The 19,621-nt window shown below is 39.0% G+C and overlaps 1 protein-coding gene across 5 annotated transcripts in view; it reads right to left on the bottom strand.

Annotated features, from left to right (window-relative positions):
• The window catches only part of DCAF1 (DDB1 and CUL4 associated factor 1), an 81,625-nt gene that overhangs the window by 43,952 nt on the left and 18,052 nt on the right, over positions 1-19,621 (bottom strand). For all 5 annotated transcript variants that reach the window (XR_009048757.1, XM_057705514.1, XM_057705511.1 and 2 more), the window contains exons 4-5: positions 19,212-19,285; positions 16,662-16,775 (exon numbers count right to left, since the gene is read on the bottom strand). Coding sequence is in view for 4 of the 5 variants with exons in the window: in XM_057705514.1 (XP_057561497.1) it covers positions 16,662-16,775; positions 19,212-19,285 (188 nt within the window). In the remaining variant the exon portion in view is untranslated. The remainder of the gene's footprint in view (positions 1-16,661; positions 16,776-19,211; positions 19,286-19,621) is intronic.

Raw genomic sequence — 19,621 nt, 5'->3', positions numbered from 1 at the left:
ATACATAAACATGTACAGTCCAAAAACATTAAAATCACCTCTGTGATTTACCACTGAGTTTAAGAAACAGAAACCTCCCACGTGTCCCTCCCTATATCACCTGCCTCCTCCCTCTCCAAAGGGTATCTACATTATTAATTTTAATAATTTTCTTGTAAAGCTTTTGTTAAAGGTTATATGCTTTGAACTGTATAAACTGTGTGGTGCCATTTGTATTTTTTCTGCAACTTGTTTCTTTTATGCAACATTATGTTTTTTACATTCATCTACATTGTTACATATAATTGTCACAAATAACACTGAACATAAGACAGGCTTTACAGATAACTTATTTAATCCTCATATCAACCCTACATGACTGGGTAAGTACTATATTTAAAGAAGAGAAAACTGTCACAAGGAGGTTAAATAACTTACCAAAAGTCACAAAACTAGTAAGTGGCAAAGTTGGGGGTCTTATCCCAGGCAGTGCACCTCCAAATGCTCTTCACCTCCATATTCTACTGCTGCTGCTATTTTGTTGGCTTAACCATACCTATTTTTGTGCAAGCATGTCCCTAGGGTAGACACCTAGGAACAGAACTACTAAGTTACAAGTGTATTTGCTCAACTTTACGAGAGGTCAAACTATTTTCCAAAGTGACCACAATTCACATTTCCTACACTGAATAGTTCTTTTTTTCTACATCTTTACCAACACCTGGCCACTATCAGACTTTTTTTTTAAATAAACTTATTTATTTATTTTTTGGCTGCGTTGAGTCTTTGCTGCTGCACGCAGGCTTTCTCTATTTGCAGAGAAGGGGGGCTACTCTTCGTTGTGGTGCAAAGGCTTCTCATTGTGGTGGCTTCCCTTGTTACAGAGCACAGGCTCTAGGCATGCGGGCTTCAGTAGTTGTGGCATGGGGGCTGAACAGCTGTGGCTCACGGGCTCTAGAGCGCAGGCTCAATAGCTGTGGCGCACCGGCTTAGTTGCTCCGCGGCATGTGGTCAATATTTCTAGGTTTACAGAATTTCTCTGAAGACACCTTCCACTATCATCTGGCCTCTACTGATGCTGTGGCAAAGCTTGACATGTTAATTTGCAGGAATCTTTTTTACTCTAGTTGCTTTTAAAATCTTTTTGTCTTTGGTATTCTTCATTGGGCTTTCTGAATCTGAGTGCTCACGTCTTTCATTTATTTGTAAGATCCTAGCCTCATCTCTCTGAATCCTACCTTTCTATCCTCTTCTCCGTGTGTGTGTGTGTGTTTAACAATACTGCACAGCATGCAGGATCCTAGTTCCCTGACCAGGGATCAAACCCGCATCCCCCTGCAGTGGAAGCACAGAATGTTAACCACTGGACCGGAAATCCCTTCTATTCTCTTTTTCTAACTCCTTTTAGATACTTTTTCTTTCTTTTGTTTTGGGCGGGGGGGGGGGGCGGGCGCCTGTGCTGGGTCTTTCATTGCAGGTGGGCTTTCGCTAGTTGTGGCAAGCAGGGGCTACTCTTCATTGCGGTGCACGGGCTTCTCATTGCAGTGGCTTCTCTTGTTGCGGAGCACAGGCTCTAGGCCCTCGGGCTTCAGTAACTGCAGCACTCAAGCTCAGGAGTTGTGGCTCGTGGGCTCTAAAGTGCAGGCTCAATAGTTAAGGCACAGGGGCTTAGTTGTTCCACAGCATGTGCAATCTTTCCAGACCAGGGCTTGAACCTGTGTCCCCTGCACTGGCAGGCGGGTTCTTAACCATTATGCCACCAGGGAAGTCGCTAGATACATTTAACATTTTCTACTTCTAGTCTCCATAGCTCAACTTCTTTCATATTTTCATCTCTCGTTTCTAAGAACTTCATTATTGATTATCCTGTCAGATATCCCTCTTTATTCATTCTATCTTTAGTTATGTCTAAATTTCACTCTACCTCATCTATTAAGGTTTTTTTTAATTAATTAATTAATTTATTTATTTTATTCGCTGCATTGGGTCTTCACTGCTGCACACGGGCTTTCTCTAGTTGCTGTGAGTGGGGGCTACTCTTCATTGTGGTGCGCAGGCTCCTCATTGTAGTGGCTTCTCTTGTTGTAGAGCACAGGCCCTAGGCGCGTGGGCTTCAATGGTTGTGGCACATGGGCTCAGTAGTTGTGGCTCACGGGCTCTAGAGCACAGGCTCAATAGTTGTGGCGCACGGGCTTAGTTGCTCCACGGCATGTGGAATCCTCCCAAGGCAGGGCTCGAACCCGTGTCCCCTGCATTGGCAGGTGGATTCTTTACCACTGTGCCACCTAGGAAGTCCCATCTATTAAGTTTTAAAATTCAATAACCATAATTTTTATTTCCAGTAGTTCCTGTTCATTTTCCAAATAACCATTTTTCTTCATAGTCTTAGACTTTTCTTAGAGTTCTGAGTCTTTCTTTTACATTCAGTAATTTTTAACCATTTTTCAGTGTGCAATTTAATTTAGTAGGATTAAGTACATTCACAATGCTGTATAACCATCAGCACTACCTATTTCCAGAACTTCGTCATCCTAAACAGAAACTTTTACCCCAACTTTTTTTTTAATTAATTAATTTTTATTTATTGGCTGTGTTGGGTCTTCGTTGTTGAGTGCAGGCTTTCTGTAATTGTGGAGAGCAGGGGCTACTCTTTGCTGTGGTGTGCAGGCTTCTCATTGCAGTGGCTTCTCTTGTTGTGGAGCACAGGGTCTAGGCGCATGGGCTTCAGTAGTTACAGAGCATGGGCTCATTAGTTGTGGCACACGGGCTCTAGAGCACAGGTTCAGTAGTTGTGGAGCACAGGCTTAGCTGCTCTGCAGCATGTGGGATCTTTCCAGACCAGGGCTGGAACCCACATTCCTGCATTGGCAGGCAGATTCTTTTTTTTTTTAATTTATTTATTTATTGGCTGTGTTGGGTCTTTGTTGCTGTGCGTGGGCTTTCTTTAGTTGCGGTGAGTGGGGGCTACTCTTCATTGTGCTGCGCAGGTTCCTCATTGCCGTGGCTTCTCTTGTTGTGGAGCGTGGGCTCTAGGCGTGTGGGCTTCGGTAGTTGTGGCACATGGGCTCAACAGTTGTGGCTCACGGGCTCTAGAGCACAGGCTCAATAGCTGTGGCGCATGGGCTTAGTTGCTCCGTGGCATGTGAGGTCTTCCTGGAGCAGGGATCGAACCCGTGTCCCCTGCATTGGCAGGCAGATTCTCAAGCACTGCGCCACCTAGGAAGCCCCTGGCAGGCAGATTCTTAACTGCTGCACCACCAGGGAAATCCCTACCCCCAACTTTCAATAATGGATAGAACAACTAATAGAAAATCAATAATGAAACAGAGTTGACCACCACCAAAAACCAATTAGATCTAAAAGACATATAGAAAACACTCCATCCAACAAGAGTAGAATATACATTCTTCTCAAGTACACATGGAACATTTCCCAAAACAGGCCATATGTTAGGCCACAAAACAAGTCTTAATAATTTAAGAACTGACCTCTTACAACAAGGCACAGCCAAAAATGAAAGGGAGTGGGGAGTGATTATAGGAGAACCCTATAAACTGTACACCAACAAACTGAGTAACTTAGATTAAATGGACAAATTCAGAAACACAATCTACCAAAACTGACTAATGAAGAAACAGAAAAACCAGTAAGGAGAATGAATCAGTTGTCAAAACCTCCCAAAACAGAAAAACCTAGGACCATATCACTCAACTGATAAATTCTACCAAACACTTAAGGACTTAATACCAAGCCTTCTCTAACTCCTCCAAAAAATTAATGAGAAGGAACACTTCCTAACCCATTCTATGAAGCCAGCACTACCCTGATACCAAAGCCAGACAAAGATAGTACAAGAAAACTACACGTTCCATATGAATATGGATGTAAAAATTCTCAAAAGATACTTACCAACTGAATTCAGCAGCATAGTAAGAGGATTATTGTATATACCATGACCCAAGTGGATGCACCCAGGTAAATATTGTTCAAAATACAAAAATCAACCTATGTAACACAATACATTAATAGAACTAGTGTGAATTAATTGTGAATTAGTAAGAAATCACATGACCATGTCAACTGATGCAAAAAGAATCTGACAAAAGTAAAATCCCTTTCATTAAAAAACAATAAATTAAGAATAGAAGGAAACTTCATCAATATAATAAAGACCAGTTACAAAAAAATCACAGCTAACACTACACTCAACAATAAAAGACTGAAAGACTTTCTCCAAAGATTAAGAACAAGACAAGGATGTCTGCTTTCACTACTTATATTCCACATAGCACTGGCAAGAAAAAGAAATTAAAGGCATCTGTGTTGGAAAGGAAGAAATAAAATTATCTCTGTTCACAAATGACATGATCTTATACATAAAAAACTATAAAGATTACACACACACATCCTGTTAGAATAAATGAATTCTGCAAAGTTGCAGAATATAAAATCAATACACAAAAATCAGTTGCATTTCTATACACTAGTAATGAAAAATCCAAAAAGGAAACACATCCAATCATTGTTTAACTGTTGATTCCTAATCATGGAGGATTATTTGCTGGAATACTTTGTAATTTTTTTGTGAACTCACTTTTTGTGGAAATTGTTTTTTTTCTGTGAGAATCCCTTGTGGCCTGGACTGTGAGAGCTTTCCTACTAAAGGAGTTTTATATTTGCTTTCACCAGACAACCAAGGAATATCACTGGTTCAGAACAATTTTGTTGTTGTTGTTAATATCTTAACTTTGGGGTTAACAACCATATAAAAGAAATCTCAAACACATACCCAAATAAGGCCCATACCCAGAGTTTCTCAGAGGAGACTTACATGCCCCTAACACCTCAGAGTGGAGTCAGAGACTGACAAATCTGTCAAATTCCCACAGCATAAAGCAGATACTTTTCTTTTCCATTGTTTCAATGAAGATCCTTTAGGAGTCCCAGTTTTATGTGGAGGTCAAGGTCCCTATTCTAACTCTTCACCCAAGATTTTGTCCTTGTCCTCAATTACCACTTTACTTTCACAGTTCCATCTTCATTTCTAGCACCTAGGGATTTCCCTAAGAGTTTATAATAGTTTACCATAATTTGTATTTGTGTGCAACAGGAGAGTCTGTAAGTTATCCTGGTTAGTCATCTTGACAGATTTGGGTCTCATCTCTTCTGTATTAAAACCATTTTTTTTCTCTCTGCTTCTGAAATACCACACACTCATGGTTTTCTTCCTACCTCATGGGATGCTGTGAGAATTAAGTGATACAATGCAAATCAAATGCTTGGTACAAGCCTGGCACTCAATACATACTAGTCATCTACCTAACTGACGCCATGGACATTTTCATCATAAAACACCTGTTAATATTTTAGGGGAATCTTAATGTTTCAGAGTATAAAATCTTGGAAATGCTGACTTAAAGGTTACACTTTGAGATTTCATTCTCTCCGATTTTACCCACCCAACATCCAATAATTTAAGACAACCTCAAAGAAAAAAAAAAAACATTAAAGCAGTACTCTTAAAGAATTAAGACCCTAAAGGACCTGATCTGACTGGATTAAGAGCATACACTGACAAACTAAACAGTATGAAAAACCTGTACTATAACACACTTAATATAATGAAGAAACTATACAGCCAAATAATTTTAAATAAAAATAAAATTTAAAAGAGCTATAAAGATGGCAGAGGAGTAGGACACAGAGCTCACCATCTCCCACAAATACATCAAAAATACATCTACATGTGGAATGATTCTCACAGAACATCTACTGAACGCTGGCAGAAGACCTAACTTCCAAAAGGGCAAGAAAACCTCCATGTAACTGGGTAGGACAAAAGAAAAAGAGAAAAAAAAGAAATGGGGCAGGATCTGCGTACCTGGGAGGCAGCTGTGAAAGAGGAAAGGTTTCCACACACTGGGACGTTCCCTCGAAGGGGAGATCAGCTGAGACAGAGGGGGAGCGTCAGAGCCTCAGGAGAGAGTGCAACAACCAGTGTGAGGAGGGCAAAATGGAGAGAAACCTGCATAGACAGCTGGTACTGCCACCTGGCACTCTCCAGTCAGAGACGCACTCTTCTGGGGGGAGGGGTGGGGTAGGGCAGGGGCTGGGTGCTGAAGCTTGTGCTGCATAGTTCAGAACTGGGGAGAGGACTGGGGCTGGCTGCTGGTGACAACCTGAGGGGGCTAGGGTGTGGTGCACTACAACGGAGGGAATACAGGAGGAAGCCTGGGCCCTTCAGAGGGGCAAGGCACCATTGTTGGGAGGCCCACGAGGAGAGAGGTGGGCCTGCCACAGGAGCTTCTTTCTCTGCACCCTCTCTCAGGCAGCAGGGCACTACCTACGCAAGTTTCAGGGGTGGGTGCGAGCCACCGCTGCCATCTTGGACTCCCAGAGGCAGGGACGGATGGCTGGCTGAGGGTCCCACGACTGGGCCCCCACCTCCCCAGGAGCACAAGCAGCCCACCACTACCAAGGGTCCCATGACCAGGCCGCACACCTGCACACCCTCTAACAAGGGGATAAGGACCAGCTCGTGCTGAGGAAAGAGACAGCAAGCATCCAAACCAAAAACACCCCTCAGGCCAAAAAATATTAAACCCACACAAGCAGGGATGCTCTCATGTATAAATAGCCCTCCAAGGCTACAGCAGATATCTGTTTCCCCTAAACTCACAGAGTAAGAGAAATATAAGCAAAATGAAGAAGCTGAGGAACCACTCCCAGTTAAAAGACCAAGAGAATTCCCCTGAAGGAACAAACAATGAAACAGACCTCTTCAGTCTAACAGACACCAAGTTCAAAAAGGAAGCAATGAAAATACTGAAAGAATTAAGAAAGGCTATCAACAGAAATGCAGATTACTGTAAAAAGAGACTAGAAAATTAGAAACTATAAGGAGGAGCCAAGAAAAATTAGAAAATTCATTTGCCGGGGAAAAAAGCTAAGCTAAAGGCAATGAACAGCAGAATGAATAATGCAGAAGAATAAGTGACTTGAAAGACAGAATAATGGAAATTACCCAATCAAAAGAGTAGACAGAAAATGAGGGACTTCCCTGGTAGTCCAGCAGTTAAGATCCAGTGCTCCCAATGTAGGGGGCCCAGGTTCCATCCCAGGTCGGGAGCTAGACCCCACATGCATGCTGCAACTAAGAAGTCCGCATGCCACAACTAAAAAGATCCCACATCCTGCAACTAAAGATCCTGCACACCACAACAAAGATCCTGCATGCCACAACTAAGACCCGGCATGGCCAAAGAAATAAATAAATCTAAATAACTAAATGAATGTAATATAAGAGACCTATGGGATAATATAAAGCATGCCCATATTACACATAATAAGGATTCCAGGAGGAGAAGAAAGAGAAAAGGGGATTGAAAATGTATTTGAAGAAATTATGGCTGAAAAATTCCCAAACCTAAAGAAGGAAACAGATATCCAGATACAGGAAGCACAGAGGGTCCCAAACAGACCTACACCAAGACATATGATACAAAAAAATGGCAAAAGTTAAAGATAAAGAGAGGATTCTTAAGACAGCAAGAGAAAAACAGAGTTAATTACAAGGGAACCCCCACAAGTCTATCAGAGAATTTCTCTGTAGAAACGCAGCAGGCCAGAAGGGGGTGGCAAAATATATTCAAAGTCTTGAAAGGGAAAAATCTACAACCTAGAATGCTCTACCCAGCAAGATTATTATTTAGAATAGGAAGAGAAATAAAGAATTTCTCTGACAAGCAAAAACTAAAAGAATACAGCAATACTAAATCTATCTTATAAGAAATATTGAAAGGTTTTCTCTAAATAAAAAAGAAGCATGAAGATATACGGAGATCACAATTGGAAAGTAAATCACTTAAATTAGCCACTATACAGATTGAAATGAGAAAAACAACTATCTGTGAAAGCTAAGATAAACACAAGGAACAGCAAAAGGGTAAACATGAAGGTGTAAAAAAGGACATCAAAATCATAAAATGTGGGGAAGGAAACTAAGAAAATGTAGATTCTTTTTTTTTAGAATGTGTTTGGGCCTATATGACTAACAGTCTAAAGCAAGCAGAAATAGGAAGGGGTTAACATACTTGAAAAACAAGGCAACCACAAATCAAAAACATACAATAGATTCACAAAAACCAAAAAGAACACAAGCATAAAAAAGAAATCAAACCACAAAAAGAAAACGGAACAAAAAAGAAACATAGAATCAACTTGAAAACAAGGTTTAAAATGGCAATAAATATATATGTATCAATAATTACCTTAAATATCAATGGACTAAATGCTCCAATCAAAAGACAGAGAGTGGCAGACTGGATTACAAAATAACAGCCTACAATACACTATCTACAAAAGACCCACCTTAGGGCAAAGGACACACACAGATTGAAAGTGAGGGGATGGAAAAAGATATTTCATGCAAAAGAAATGACAAGAAAGCAGAAGCTGCAATATTCACAGCACACAAAATACTTTAAAACAAAGGCCATAAAGAAAGATAAAGAAGGACACTATATAATGGTAAAAGGATCAGTACAAGAAGAAGATTTTACACTTGTCAACCAGAATGCAAAATATGCACCAGATACAGGAGCATCCAAATACATAAAATACTAACAGACATAAAGGGAGAAACTGATCAGAATACAATAGGAGATTTTAACACCCCACTCACATCAATGGACAGATCGTCTAGACAGAAAATCAATAAGGCAACAGAGATCCTAAATGACACAACAGTTAGATTTAATTGATGTTTTCAGGACATTACATCCAAAAAAAAACACAATACACATTCTTTTCAAGTATACATATAACACGCTCTCTAGGACTGACCACTTACATAAAACTAACCTCAATAAATTTAAAAGTACAGAAATTATTCGAAGCATCTTCTCTGACCAAATGGCATGCACCTAGAAATCAACCACAGGAAAAGTGAGAAAAAAATGATTACATGGAGACTAAACAACATGCTACTAAAAACCTAATAGGTCAACAAGGAAATCAAAAAGGAAATTAAAACAATATCTTAAGAAAAACAACAATGAAAACACAACCACACAAAATCTATGGGATGCAGCAAAAGCAGTTCTTAGAAGGAAGTTCATAATGATACAGGACTTTTTCAAAAAACAAGAAAAATCTCAAACAACCTAACCTACCACCAAAAAGAATCAGAAAAAGAACAAACAAAACCCAAAGTCAGCAGAAGGAAGTAAATAATAAAGGTCAGGGAGGAAATAAATAAAATATAGGTTTAAAAAACAATAGAGGGCTTCCCTGGTAGCACAGTAGTTAAGAATCTGCCTGCCAATGCAGGGGACATGGGTTCCAGCCCCGGTCCAGGAAGATCACACATGCTGCAGAGCAACTAAGCCTGTGTACCACAACTACTGAGCCCATGTGTCACAACTACTGAAGCCCACATGCCTAGAGTCCATGCTCTGCAACAAGAGAATTCACCGCAATGAGAAGCCTGTGCACCGCAACAAAAGAGTAGCCCCTACTCACAACTAGAGAAAGCCTGTGTGCAGCAACAAAGACCCAATGCCGTCAAAACTAAACAAATAAAAATAAAAAATAAATCTTAAAAGTAAACAAATAAAAAAAATAAAAAAACAATAGAAAGGGAATTCCATGGTGGTCCAATGGTTAAGATTTCACACTTTCACTGCTGAGGGACCAGGTTCAATCCATGGTCGGGGGCTAAAATCCCATAAGCTGCAGAGCACAACTGGAAAAAAAAAAGAAAGAAACCAAGAGCTGGTTCTTTGAAAGGGTAAACAAAACTGACAAACCTCTGGCCAGGCTCACCAAGAAGAAGAGAGAAAGAACCCAAATAAACACAGTAGGAAATGAAAAAGCAGAAATCTCAGCCAACACCAAAAAAATACAAAAAAATCATAAGAGAATTCTATGAACAATTATATGCCAACAAATTTGACAAGCTAGAATAGATAACCTTCTAGAAATATACAGCCCACCAAATCTGAATCAAGAATAGATAATTTGAACAGACTGATCAATAGAAGTGAAATATCAATAGAATCTGTAATTTAAAAAACTCCCCACAAACAAAAGTCCAGGACCAGATGGCTTCACAGCCAAATTCTACCAAACATACACAGAAGAACTTATACCGATCCTTCTCAAACTCTTCCAAAAGACTGAAGAGGAGGGGAAATTCCCAAAGACATTCTATGAAGCCACCATCGCCCTGATACCAAAACCAGACAAAGATACCACCAAAAAAGAAAATTACAGGCCAATATCTTTGATGAATATAGATGCAAAACTTCTCAACAAAACATTAGCAAACTGAATCCAACAACACATAAAAAAGATTATACACCACAACCAAGTGGGATTCACCCTACGTTCACAAGGATGGCTCAACATATGCAAACCAATCAATATAATATATCACATAAATAAAAGTCAAAAACCACTTGATCTCAACAGATGCAGAAAAAGCATTTGACAAAATTCAACATCATTCATGATAAAAATTCTCACCAAAGTGAGTATAGAGGGAACATACTTCAACATAATAAAAGCCATTTATGACAAACCTACAGCCGATGTAGTAATGGTGAAAAGCTGAAAGCCTTCCCACTAAAATCTGGAAAAAGACAAGAATGCCAACTCTTACCACTTCTATTGAACATAGTATTGGAAGTCCTAACCATACCAATCAAACAAGAAATAAAAGGCATCCAAATTGGAAAGGAAGAGCTAAAACCGTCACTATATGCAGATGACATGACACTATATACAGAACACCCTAAGGATTCCACACAAAAACTACTAGATCTTATCAATGAATTTAGCAAAGTAACAGGATACAAGATTCACTTTCAGAAATCAGTTGTATAAATTTCTTTACACTAACAATGAAATACCATAAAGGAAGAGTAAAAAAAAAAAAAAGAAAACCTTTTAAAATTACACCAAAAAACATAAAATACCTAGGAATAAACCTGACAAAGGAGGTGAAAGACTTACACGCTGAGAACTATAAAACATTAATAAAGGAAATTAAAGAGAATTCAAAGAAATGGAAAGATACCCCATGCTCTTTGATTGGAAGAATTAATACTGTTAAGATGGCACTACTACCCAAAGCAATCTACAGATTTAATGAGATCCTTATCAAATTTCCCGTGACATTTTTTGCAAAAGTAGAACAAATAATCCAAAAACTTATATGGAACAACAGAAGACCCAGAATTGCCAAAGCAATCATGAGCAAAAAAAAAAAAAAAAAAAAAAAGCAGGAGGCATAACGCTCCCAAATTTCAGACAATATTGCAAAGCTACAGTAAGCAAAACAATGTGGTATTAGTACAAAAAAAAAAAGACATACAGATCAATGGAACAGAATAGAGAGCCCAGAAATAAATCCACACACCTACAGTCAATTAAATCTTTGGCAAAAGAGGCAAACCTATAAAATGGGAAAAAGTCTCTTCGGCAAGTGGTACTGGGAAAGCTGGACAGCTGCACATAAATCAATGAAATTAAGACACACCTTCACACCATGCGCAAAAAATAAACTCAAAATGGCTTAACAACTTAAACATAATACATGACACCATAAAACTCCTAGAAGAGAGCATAGGCAAAACATTCTCTGACATAAAATGTACCAATGTTTTCTTAGGTCAGTCTCCCAAGGCAATAGAAATAAAAACAAAAATAAACAAATGGGAACTAATCAAATTTAAAAGCTTTTGCACAGCAAAGGAAATCATTTAAGAAAAAAAAAAAAAAAACCAAGGGACTTCCCTTGTGGTCCAGTGGCTAAAACTCCACATTCCCAATGCAGGGGGCCCAGGTTTGATCCCTGGTCAGGGAACTAGATCCCACATGCCTCAACTAAGAGTTCACATGTTGCAACTGAAGATTCCACATGCCACAACTGAAGATCCCACACATGGCAACTAAGACCTGACACAGCCAAATAAATAAATATTAGCAAAACAAAACAAAAAAAAACATGAAAAGACAACCTATGGGAGAAAATATCTGCAAATGATGCAACCAACAAGGGCTTAATCGCCAAAATATATAAACAGCTCATACAACTCAAGAGCAAAAAAACAAACAACCCAATTGAAAAATGTGCAGGGGACTTCCCTGGTGGCACAGTGGTTAAGAATCCACCTGCCAATGCAAGAGACACGAGTTTGATCCCTGGGCCAGGAAGATCCCACATGCCATGGAGCCCATGTGCCACAACTACTGAGCCTGCACTCTGGAGCCCACGAACCACAACTACTTTAGCCCACGCGCCCTAGAGCCTGTGTACCACAACTACTGAGCCCATGTGCTGCAACTACTGATGCCCGCATGCCTAGAGCCCATGCTCCAGAATAAAAGAAGCCACTGCACTGAGAAGTTCGTGCACTGCAACAAAGAGTAGCCCCAACTCCCCACAACTAGAGAAAGTCCAAGTGCAGCAATGGAGACCCAACACAGCCAAAATAAATAAAAAGGGAGAAAAGGAAGAGAAAGAAAGAGAAAGAAAGAAAGAGAGAGAGAAAGAGAGAGAGAGAAAGAGAGTGAAAGAGAGAAAAAGAAAGAAAAAGGAAGGAAGGAAGGAAGGAAGGAAGGAAGGCAGGCAGGCAGGCAGGCAGGCAGGCAGGCAGGCAGGCAGGCAGAAGACCTTAAGAGACATTTTTCCAAAGAAGACATATAGATGGCCAGGAGGCACATGAAAAGATGCTCAACCTCACTAACACAGAAATGCAAATCAAAACTACAATGAGGTACCACCTCACACACTTGTGTGTAAGGCCACAGAATGGCCATAATTTTAAAGTCTACAAATAACAAATGCTGGAGAGGGTATGGAGAAAAGGGAACCCTCCTACACTGTTGATGGGAATGTAAGTTGATGAAGCCACTATAGAAAACAGTATGGAGGTTCCTCAAAAAACTAAAACAGAGTTACCATATGCTCCAGCAATCCCACTCCTGGGCATATACCCAGACAAAGCTATAATTCAAAAGATATATGCACCCCTATGTTCATAGCAGCACTATTCACAATAGCCAAAACATGGAAACAACCTAAAGGCCCATCAACAGATGAATGTATAAAGATGTGGTACATATATACAATGGAATACTACTCAGCCATAAAAAAGAACAAAATAATGATATTTGCAGCAATATGAATACAACTAGAGATTATCATACTAAATGAAGTCAGACAGAGAAAGACAAATACCATATGATATCACTTACATGTGGAACCTAAAATATGGCACGAATGAGCCTATCTACAAAACAGAAACAGACTCACAGAGAGAACAGACTTGCAGCTGCCAAGGGGGTTGAGGGAAGGGAAAGGGATGGACTGGGAGTTCAGGGTTAGAAGATGCAAACTATTATATTTAGAATGGATAAACAACAGGTCCTACTGTATAGCACAGGGAACTATATCCAATCTCTTGGAATAAACTTTAGTGGAAAAGAATATTAAAAAAAAAAGTATATATGTGTATAACTGAGTCACCTTGCTATACAGCAAAAATTAACAGCATTGTAAATCGACTATACTTAAACTTAAAAAAAAGGAGTAGCAAGCATGAACAGAAAAAACAAAATCTAGAAGCTATTTCGACATCTGTGAAAGCACAAGCCAGCAACTTTTTTTAAATAGCAGCTAAAACAGAATCAATTCAGTAACTTACAACCAGCTCTTAAGTGAAAAAGAAATGAAACAGAAACTATAAAGATGCATTGCACAAAGGGGTAAACAATGTTCAAGAAAACTCTTTCATACATATAATGTAAGAGTTGCAATGGAAAAAAAAAAGTAAAATGTTTAACTATGGGTTCACAACGTTTAAGAAACACTGTTCTAAAGCAATGAGTTATTTATCTACTTATTTATTTATGGCTACATTGGGTCTTTGTTGCTGCATGCGGGCTTTCTCTAGTTTCAGAGAGCGGGGGCCACTCTTTGTTGCAGCGGGCGGGCTTCTTATTGATGTAGCTTCTCTTGTTGTGGAGCACAGGCTCTAGGTGCATGGGCTTCAGTAGTTGTGGCACATGGGCTCAACAGTTGTGGCTCACGGCCTCTAGAGCACAGGCTCAGTAGTTGTGGCACAAGGGCTTTGTTGCTCCACGGCATGTGGGATCTTCCCAGACCAGGGATCGAACCTATGTCCCCTGCATCGGCAGGTGGATTCTTAACCACTGTGCCACCAGGGAAGCCTTAGAGCAATGAGTCTTAATTGTTGCTTTGTGAAACACCAGTTACTAATCTGTCCAAAAATAACGATATCTTTTTTTTTTTGGCCACACCATGCAGAATACAGGATCTAAGCTCCTCGACCAGCATCGAACCCATGTCCCCTGCAGTGGAAGTGTGGTATCTTAACCACCGGACCACCAGGGAATCCCCCAAAATAATGATTTCTGTCTCATTAATTTACACACTATAATTGTTTTTTAAAGAAATAAAACACTGATCCACACCAAAAAACGTGCACAGGATATTTCTGAAAGTTAAAGACCATCATGTAATCCAATGGTTAAGTCTCACAAGGTCAAAGAGATTTGTAATCTGTACTCTAGGACACTGGATTCAAGGCAATGTTATCTCCAACCTAATCATGAGTATCTGAATAATTCACTTACCCCAACTTAACAGGAATCAGTTATTAACAAACAAAACTGTTCTTGCAGAAAGCTTTATTATTCAAAATATCCCTTCATGTTTCAACATCCAAAGGGTATTCACTATATTCTAAACATACAGCAATGAAAGTATAAAAAACTAGAGATGATTTTCTTACGACAACCCAGAAACTTCTACAAAGCACAGTAAAATCATTTGTAATCTTCTATAAACCTTGCATACAACAAATACAGTGCCAAAAGTGCATTTTCATCCTGTTTTTCAAAAGAACTGACATTAAAACAGTTTTGACAGGAGATTTTTTTGGTCTCCCCCAGTGGTAGCTAATTAGAGATTTTTAAATCTAGTCTACACAATACTGCAAACTATAACATTAATAACAATGTTACTCTCTAAAATACATTATGTGATACAATTATGTAATAAAATGTTCTTAAAATCTGTTTCCAGATTTTTCACTTGATTTATACATTTAACTATACTAAGACTTCCAGACAGTTTCAGAAGATTAAATTTTTAGTATCTTTAAAAGCAAAGAAAGCTATGTGGCATACCTAATTCACACTGCAAATTCTTAATGCCAAGAAAAAAAATATAGACATTACTTCTAAAAACAGAGCAACTAACTTTTGACAACTGAAAAACACACACAGTCACTATCAAATTACCATTTTCTGGTCTTCACAGCATTTATCCTTACTTGAAAATATCAGTTTGTGTCTGTTCTTCCAAACACATATGTAAATGTAAGCTCCTATCTTGCTGACAAAACATTCCCAGTACATAGCATAAAACACAGCACAGCACAGCCTTCAAATGTTAACTAAATGAATATTAAACACCGCCAAGAATAGGACAGACTTCCTTAGAATAAAATGTCCTTCATCACTGGGGAAGACTACTCATCATTAAGAGTAAGACTTTGAATTATTAGAGAAATGCAAATCAAAACTACAATGAGGTATCACCTCACACCAGTCAGAATCGCCATCATCAAAAAATCTACAAACAATAAATGCTGAGAGGGTGTGGAGAAAAGGGAACCCTCCTACACTGTTGGCGGGAATGTAAATTGGTACAGCCACCATGGAGAACAGTATGGAGGTTCCTTTAAAAAACTAGAGGTACCATATGATTCAGCAATCCCACTCCTAGGCATACACCTGAAGAAAACCAAAATTCGAAAGGATGCATGCACCCTGATGTTCACTGCAGCACTATTTACAACAGCCAAAACATGGAAGCAACCTAAATGTCCATCAACAGAGGAATGGATAAAGAAGATGTGGTACATATATACAATGGAATATTACTCAGCCATAAAAAGGAATGACATAATGCCATCTACAGCAACATGGATGGACCTAGCGATTGTCATACAGAGTGAAGTCATAAAGAGAAAGACAAATATCGTATAATATCAACTTATATGTGGAATCTATGAAAAATGGTACAGATGAACTTATCTAGAAAGCAGAAATAAGAGTCACAGATGTAGAAAACAAACTTATGGTTATGAAGGGGGGAAAGGAGGGGTGGGATGAATCAGGAGATTGGGACTGACATATATACTACTATATATAAAACAGATAACTAATGAGAACCTACTGTATAGCACAGGGAACTCTACTCAATGCTCTGTGATGACCTAAATGTGAAGGAAATCTAAAAAAGAGTGGATATATGTATAACTGATTCACTTTGCTGTACAGCAGAAAATAACACAACATTGCAAAGCAACTACACTCCAAAAAAAAATTTTTTTAAATAATAAGACTTTGGATAAGATCATAAATCCATTCTAAAAACATGACCGTAAGATTTTAAAAGATTATAGCACCCAAGCAGCAAGTACTCATTAAAACTTATTTAAAAATTTCTCGTTTGTCTTAATTTCTTAAATTTCTATAATATAGACTACTGTAAGAAAAAACGATAATTATTTTAACAAAGAAAAATCAAACAGATCACCATTCAATTAAAAAATAAAATGATAACTCTTCTTTTCAGTAAGTACCTTTTCTTGAAAGACGACGGCAGTTTCCAGCCCTGGCATGATGTCCAGTAGGAGTCTGCAAGCTGCAGTGTTTAAAGGGGGCTCTCGGCTTGTCATCACATATGCATTCACCAACTATAACGAATAGAAGGAATATTTTTCATTTGAAATTCAACCCAACCAAATTAATGACATCTAATAAATCCTTAATATATTCCCATAGCTTGCCTAAAGGTATTAACGAAGACTAACCTAACATTACTAATTAAACCTATTATTATTAGAAATAGTTATATTCCTGCTGAGCCATGATAATACCATATAATTTCTTCTTCCACTTTAAAGACAAATACCCCTAAAACAACTCAGAACCACAGAAATTAAAACTCAAGGGGGGGCTTCCTAGGTGGCGCAGTGGTTGAGAATCTGCCTGCCAGTGCAGGGGACACAGGTTCGGTCCCTGCTCCAGGATGATCCCACATGCCATGGAGCAACTAAGCCCGTGTGCCACAACTACTGAGCCTGTGCTTTAGAGCCCGCGAGCCACAACTATTGAGCCCATGTGCTGCAACTACTGAAGCCCACATGCCTAGAGCCTGTGCTCCGCAACAAGAGAAGCCACGGCAATGAGGAGCCCGTGCACCACAACAAAGAGTAGCCCCCACTCACCGCAACTAAAAGAAAGCTCCGCACAGCAAAAAAGACCCAACGCAGTCAATAAAATAAATTTATAAAAAAAACAAAAACAAAAATAACAACTCAAGGGGTATCACAAAAAAAATCAGCCCCATCCTTATATACCCTCTTTCAGAAGGATAAAACAGGGCAAGACAAGCCTCCCCTCACCCCTCCCTGATTCTTGACAATGGCTAATGAAAAAACTTGAGTTTTAGGTTATGTATATGTATGTATATATATTTTATATATACACACACACACATATAAAAAAGTAAAATTTTCCTTTTGGCACTCATCAAATAAATACTGGCTCTCTAAGTGGCACTGTGTTCTATTGCTTGGTATACAACAGTGAATAAGACATAGTCCCACCATCAAAGGGTTCATAATCCAAAAGAAGTGACAGTTGGAAAAATAAATATCATAAGTACAGGATGCTACAGAAGCCTGCAGGAGGCCACACAACCCTGCAAAGCAATCAGAGAAGGCTTCAGACAGGAAGGGATTCCAAGTGAGAACACAAAGGACAAGTAGGGATAGCTAAGGAGGAGTGGGAAGGAGAGGGGGGCCAAAGGTCAAGAACTGAAAACAGAGAACAAAGGCCATGACAGATTGGGTTTATAAACCAAAATAAGAAATTTAAAATTTATGCTGAGAGCAATGGGAAACCACTAGTGGATTTTAAGCAAGAGAGTGCCATGATTACTTCTCATATTTGATAAAGATTTCCAGGCAGACAAGAAGAGAAACCAATTAAGAGACTATAGCAGTATCAAGAGAGATGGTGGTAGCTAAAAACAAGGGAAGAAAGAAGTGGAGGGATTTGTAAAGGTTAAGGGGGAGGGCACAATAAGACCTACAAGTTCACTGAATAAGAAAGCTTAGAGGAATAAAGGGTAACTTCTAGCTAGCTAGGAAAGGACACCATTACTGAGTTGGAGAGTAAGAGAAACAGATTGTGGGACAAACAATTAGATATGCAGAATTCAAGGTGCCTATAGGAAATATCCATGTGGGAACGTGTAGAAGGCAGCTGGAGGGACACCAGTGATAGAGAAATAAAATTGGGAATTAATATAATACAGATAATAATAGCTAATAATTACTGAACCCTCACATGTGAGGTTCTACACTAAGCACTTTTCATGCTTAATTTCATCCAAGGATTACAAAAACATTTTAAAGTAAGAACTATCATCCCTATTTTATAGATTAGGGAACTAAAACTTGGAGAAAATAAAGCTTGGAGAGGCTTAAGTTGCTTGAAGATCAAAATGTCAATGAAGAGTGGAGCTGCACTTAAGCCCAAAACATGACCCCAAAACCCATGCTCTCAAGCATCATGCTATTCCACCTCCAAAAACAAACCTAACAGCCACAATTTATTGAACAATTATTATGTTCAGGAGCTGTGAGTAATACATACTTTTTTTTTCCACCCTCATTTACCACTCCACCCCCACAAACCTGAGTTAAATAAGGTACCTTTCTCTCCCTCCACATGCTGGGTGCATATCCACAGAGCGTCAGTGCAGAATTATGCGGCACACATCACTCATATTTCTATTCAGGAACCCAAGAGAACTCCTAATATTCCCAAACTCAAAATTATCTCACCCCAGAATGAGCACAGATGCCTTGGGAATCCTCACCAATATTCAAATAAACAAAGTACACACCAAAGAGAAAACACTTTGGCAACAAGCAGGACTTTTATAATAAAGAAGTCCATGATTAGTCTTATTTCACTGAACCAATACCAAATTAAAAAAATCCACCCACTCTATTCCCGACTTTGCCAAGGCCTCAGGAGAAAGCAGATTATTTATACAAAAAACAACGTACAGCATCTGTTGATAATAATCTCTGGAGAAAAGTAAGAAGCAAACCTACTGCATTCATGAAATCATCATTCTTGAAGAGTATTCTCAGCAAGTGGCCCAGCATACACTCTGGATCAGCTCGACCTACCAAAAGAAGAGGGGAGGAACAAACAAAGGAATGAGTAAATCATCTCAGTCAGGTAACTCAGACCTCTGGAAAGGCACCTGGGTTGCTGTAAGTACTACTGAAAGACCAGCAAAAGTTAACAGAAACAAAGAAAAGATTATTTTGATGAATTAGATTTCATAAGAAACCTTCTTTAAAATTAAAAATGACATTAAAAAATTTGAGACACAGCTCTCATCTTCCCATCTCCCAGCCTACTGCCTACACATCCATGCCAAATTAAATAAATGAGCACTAGACCCAGACCAGCATCACTAAGAGTATACAAGGTCTACAAAAGAATCATCAAGGAG

The sequence above is a fragment of the Hippopotamus amphibius genome, chromosome 13, assembly GCF_030028045.1.
Source record: "Hippopotamus amphibius kiboko isolate mHipAmp2 chromosome 13, mHipAmp2.hap2, whole genome shotgun sequence".
NCBI lineage: Eukaryota > Metazoa > Chordata > Mammalia > Artiodactyla > Hippopotamidae > Hippopotamus > Hippopotamus amphibius.
This window is presented reverse-complemented; position numbering and strand designations above follow the sequence as displayed.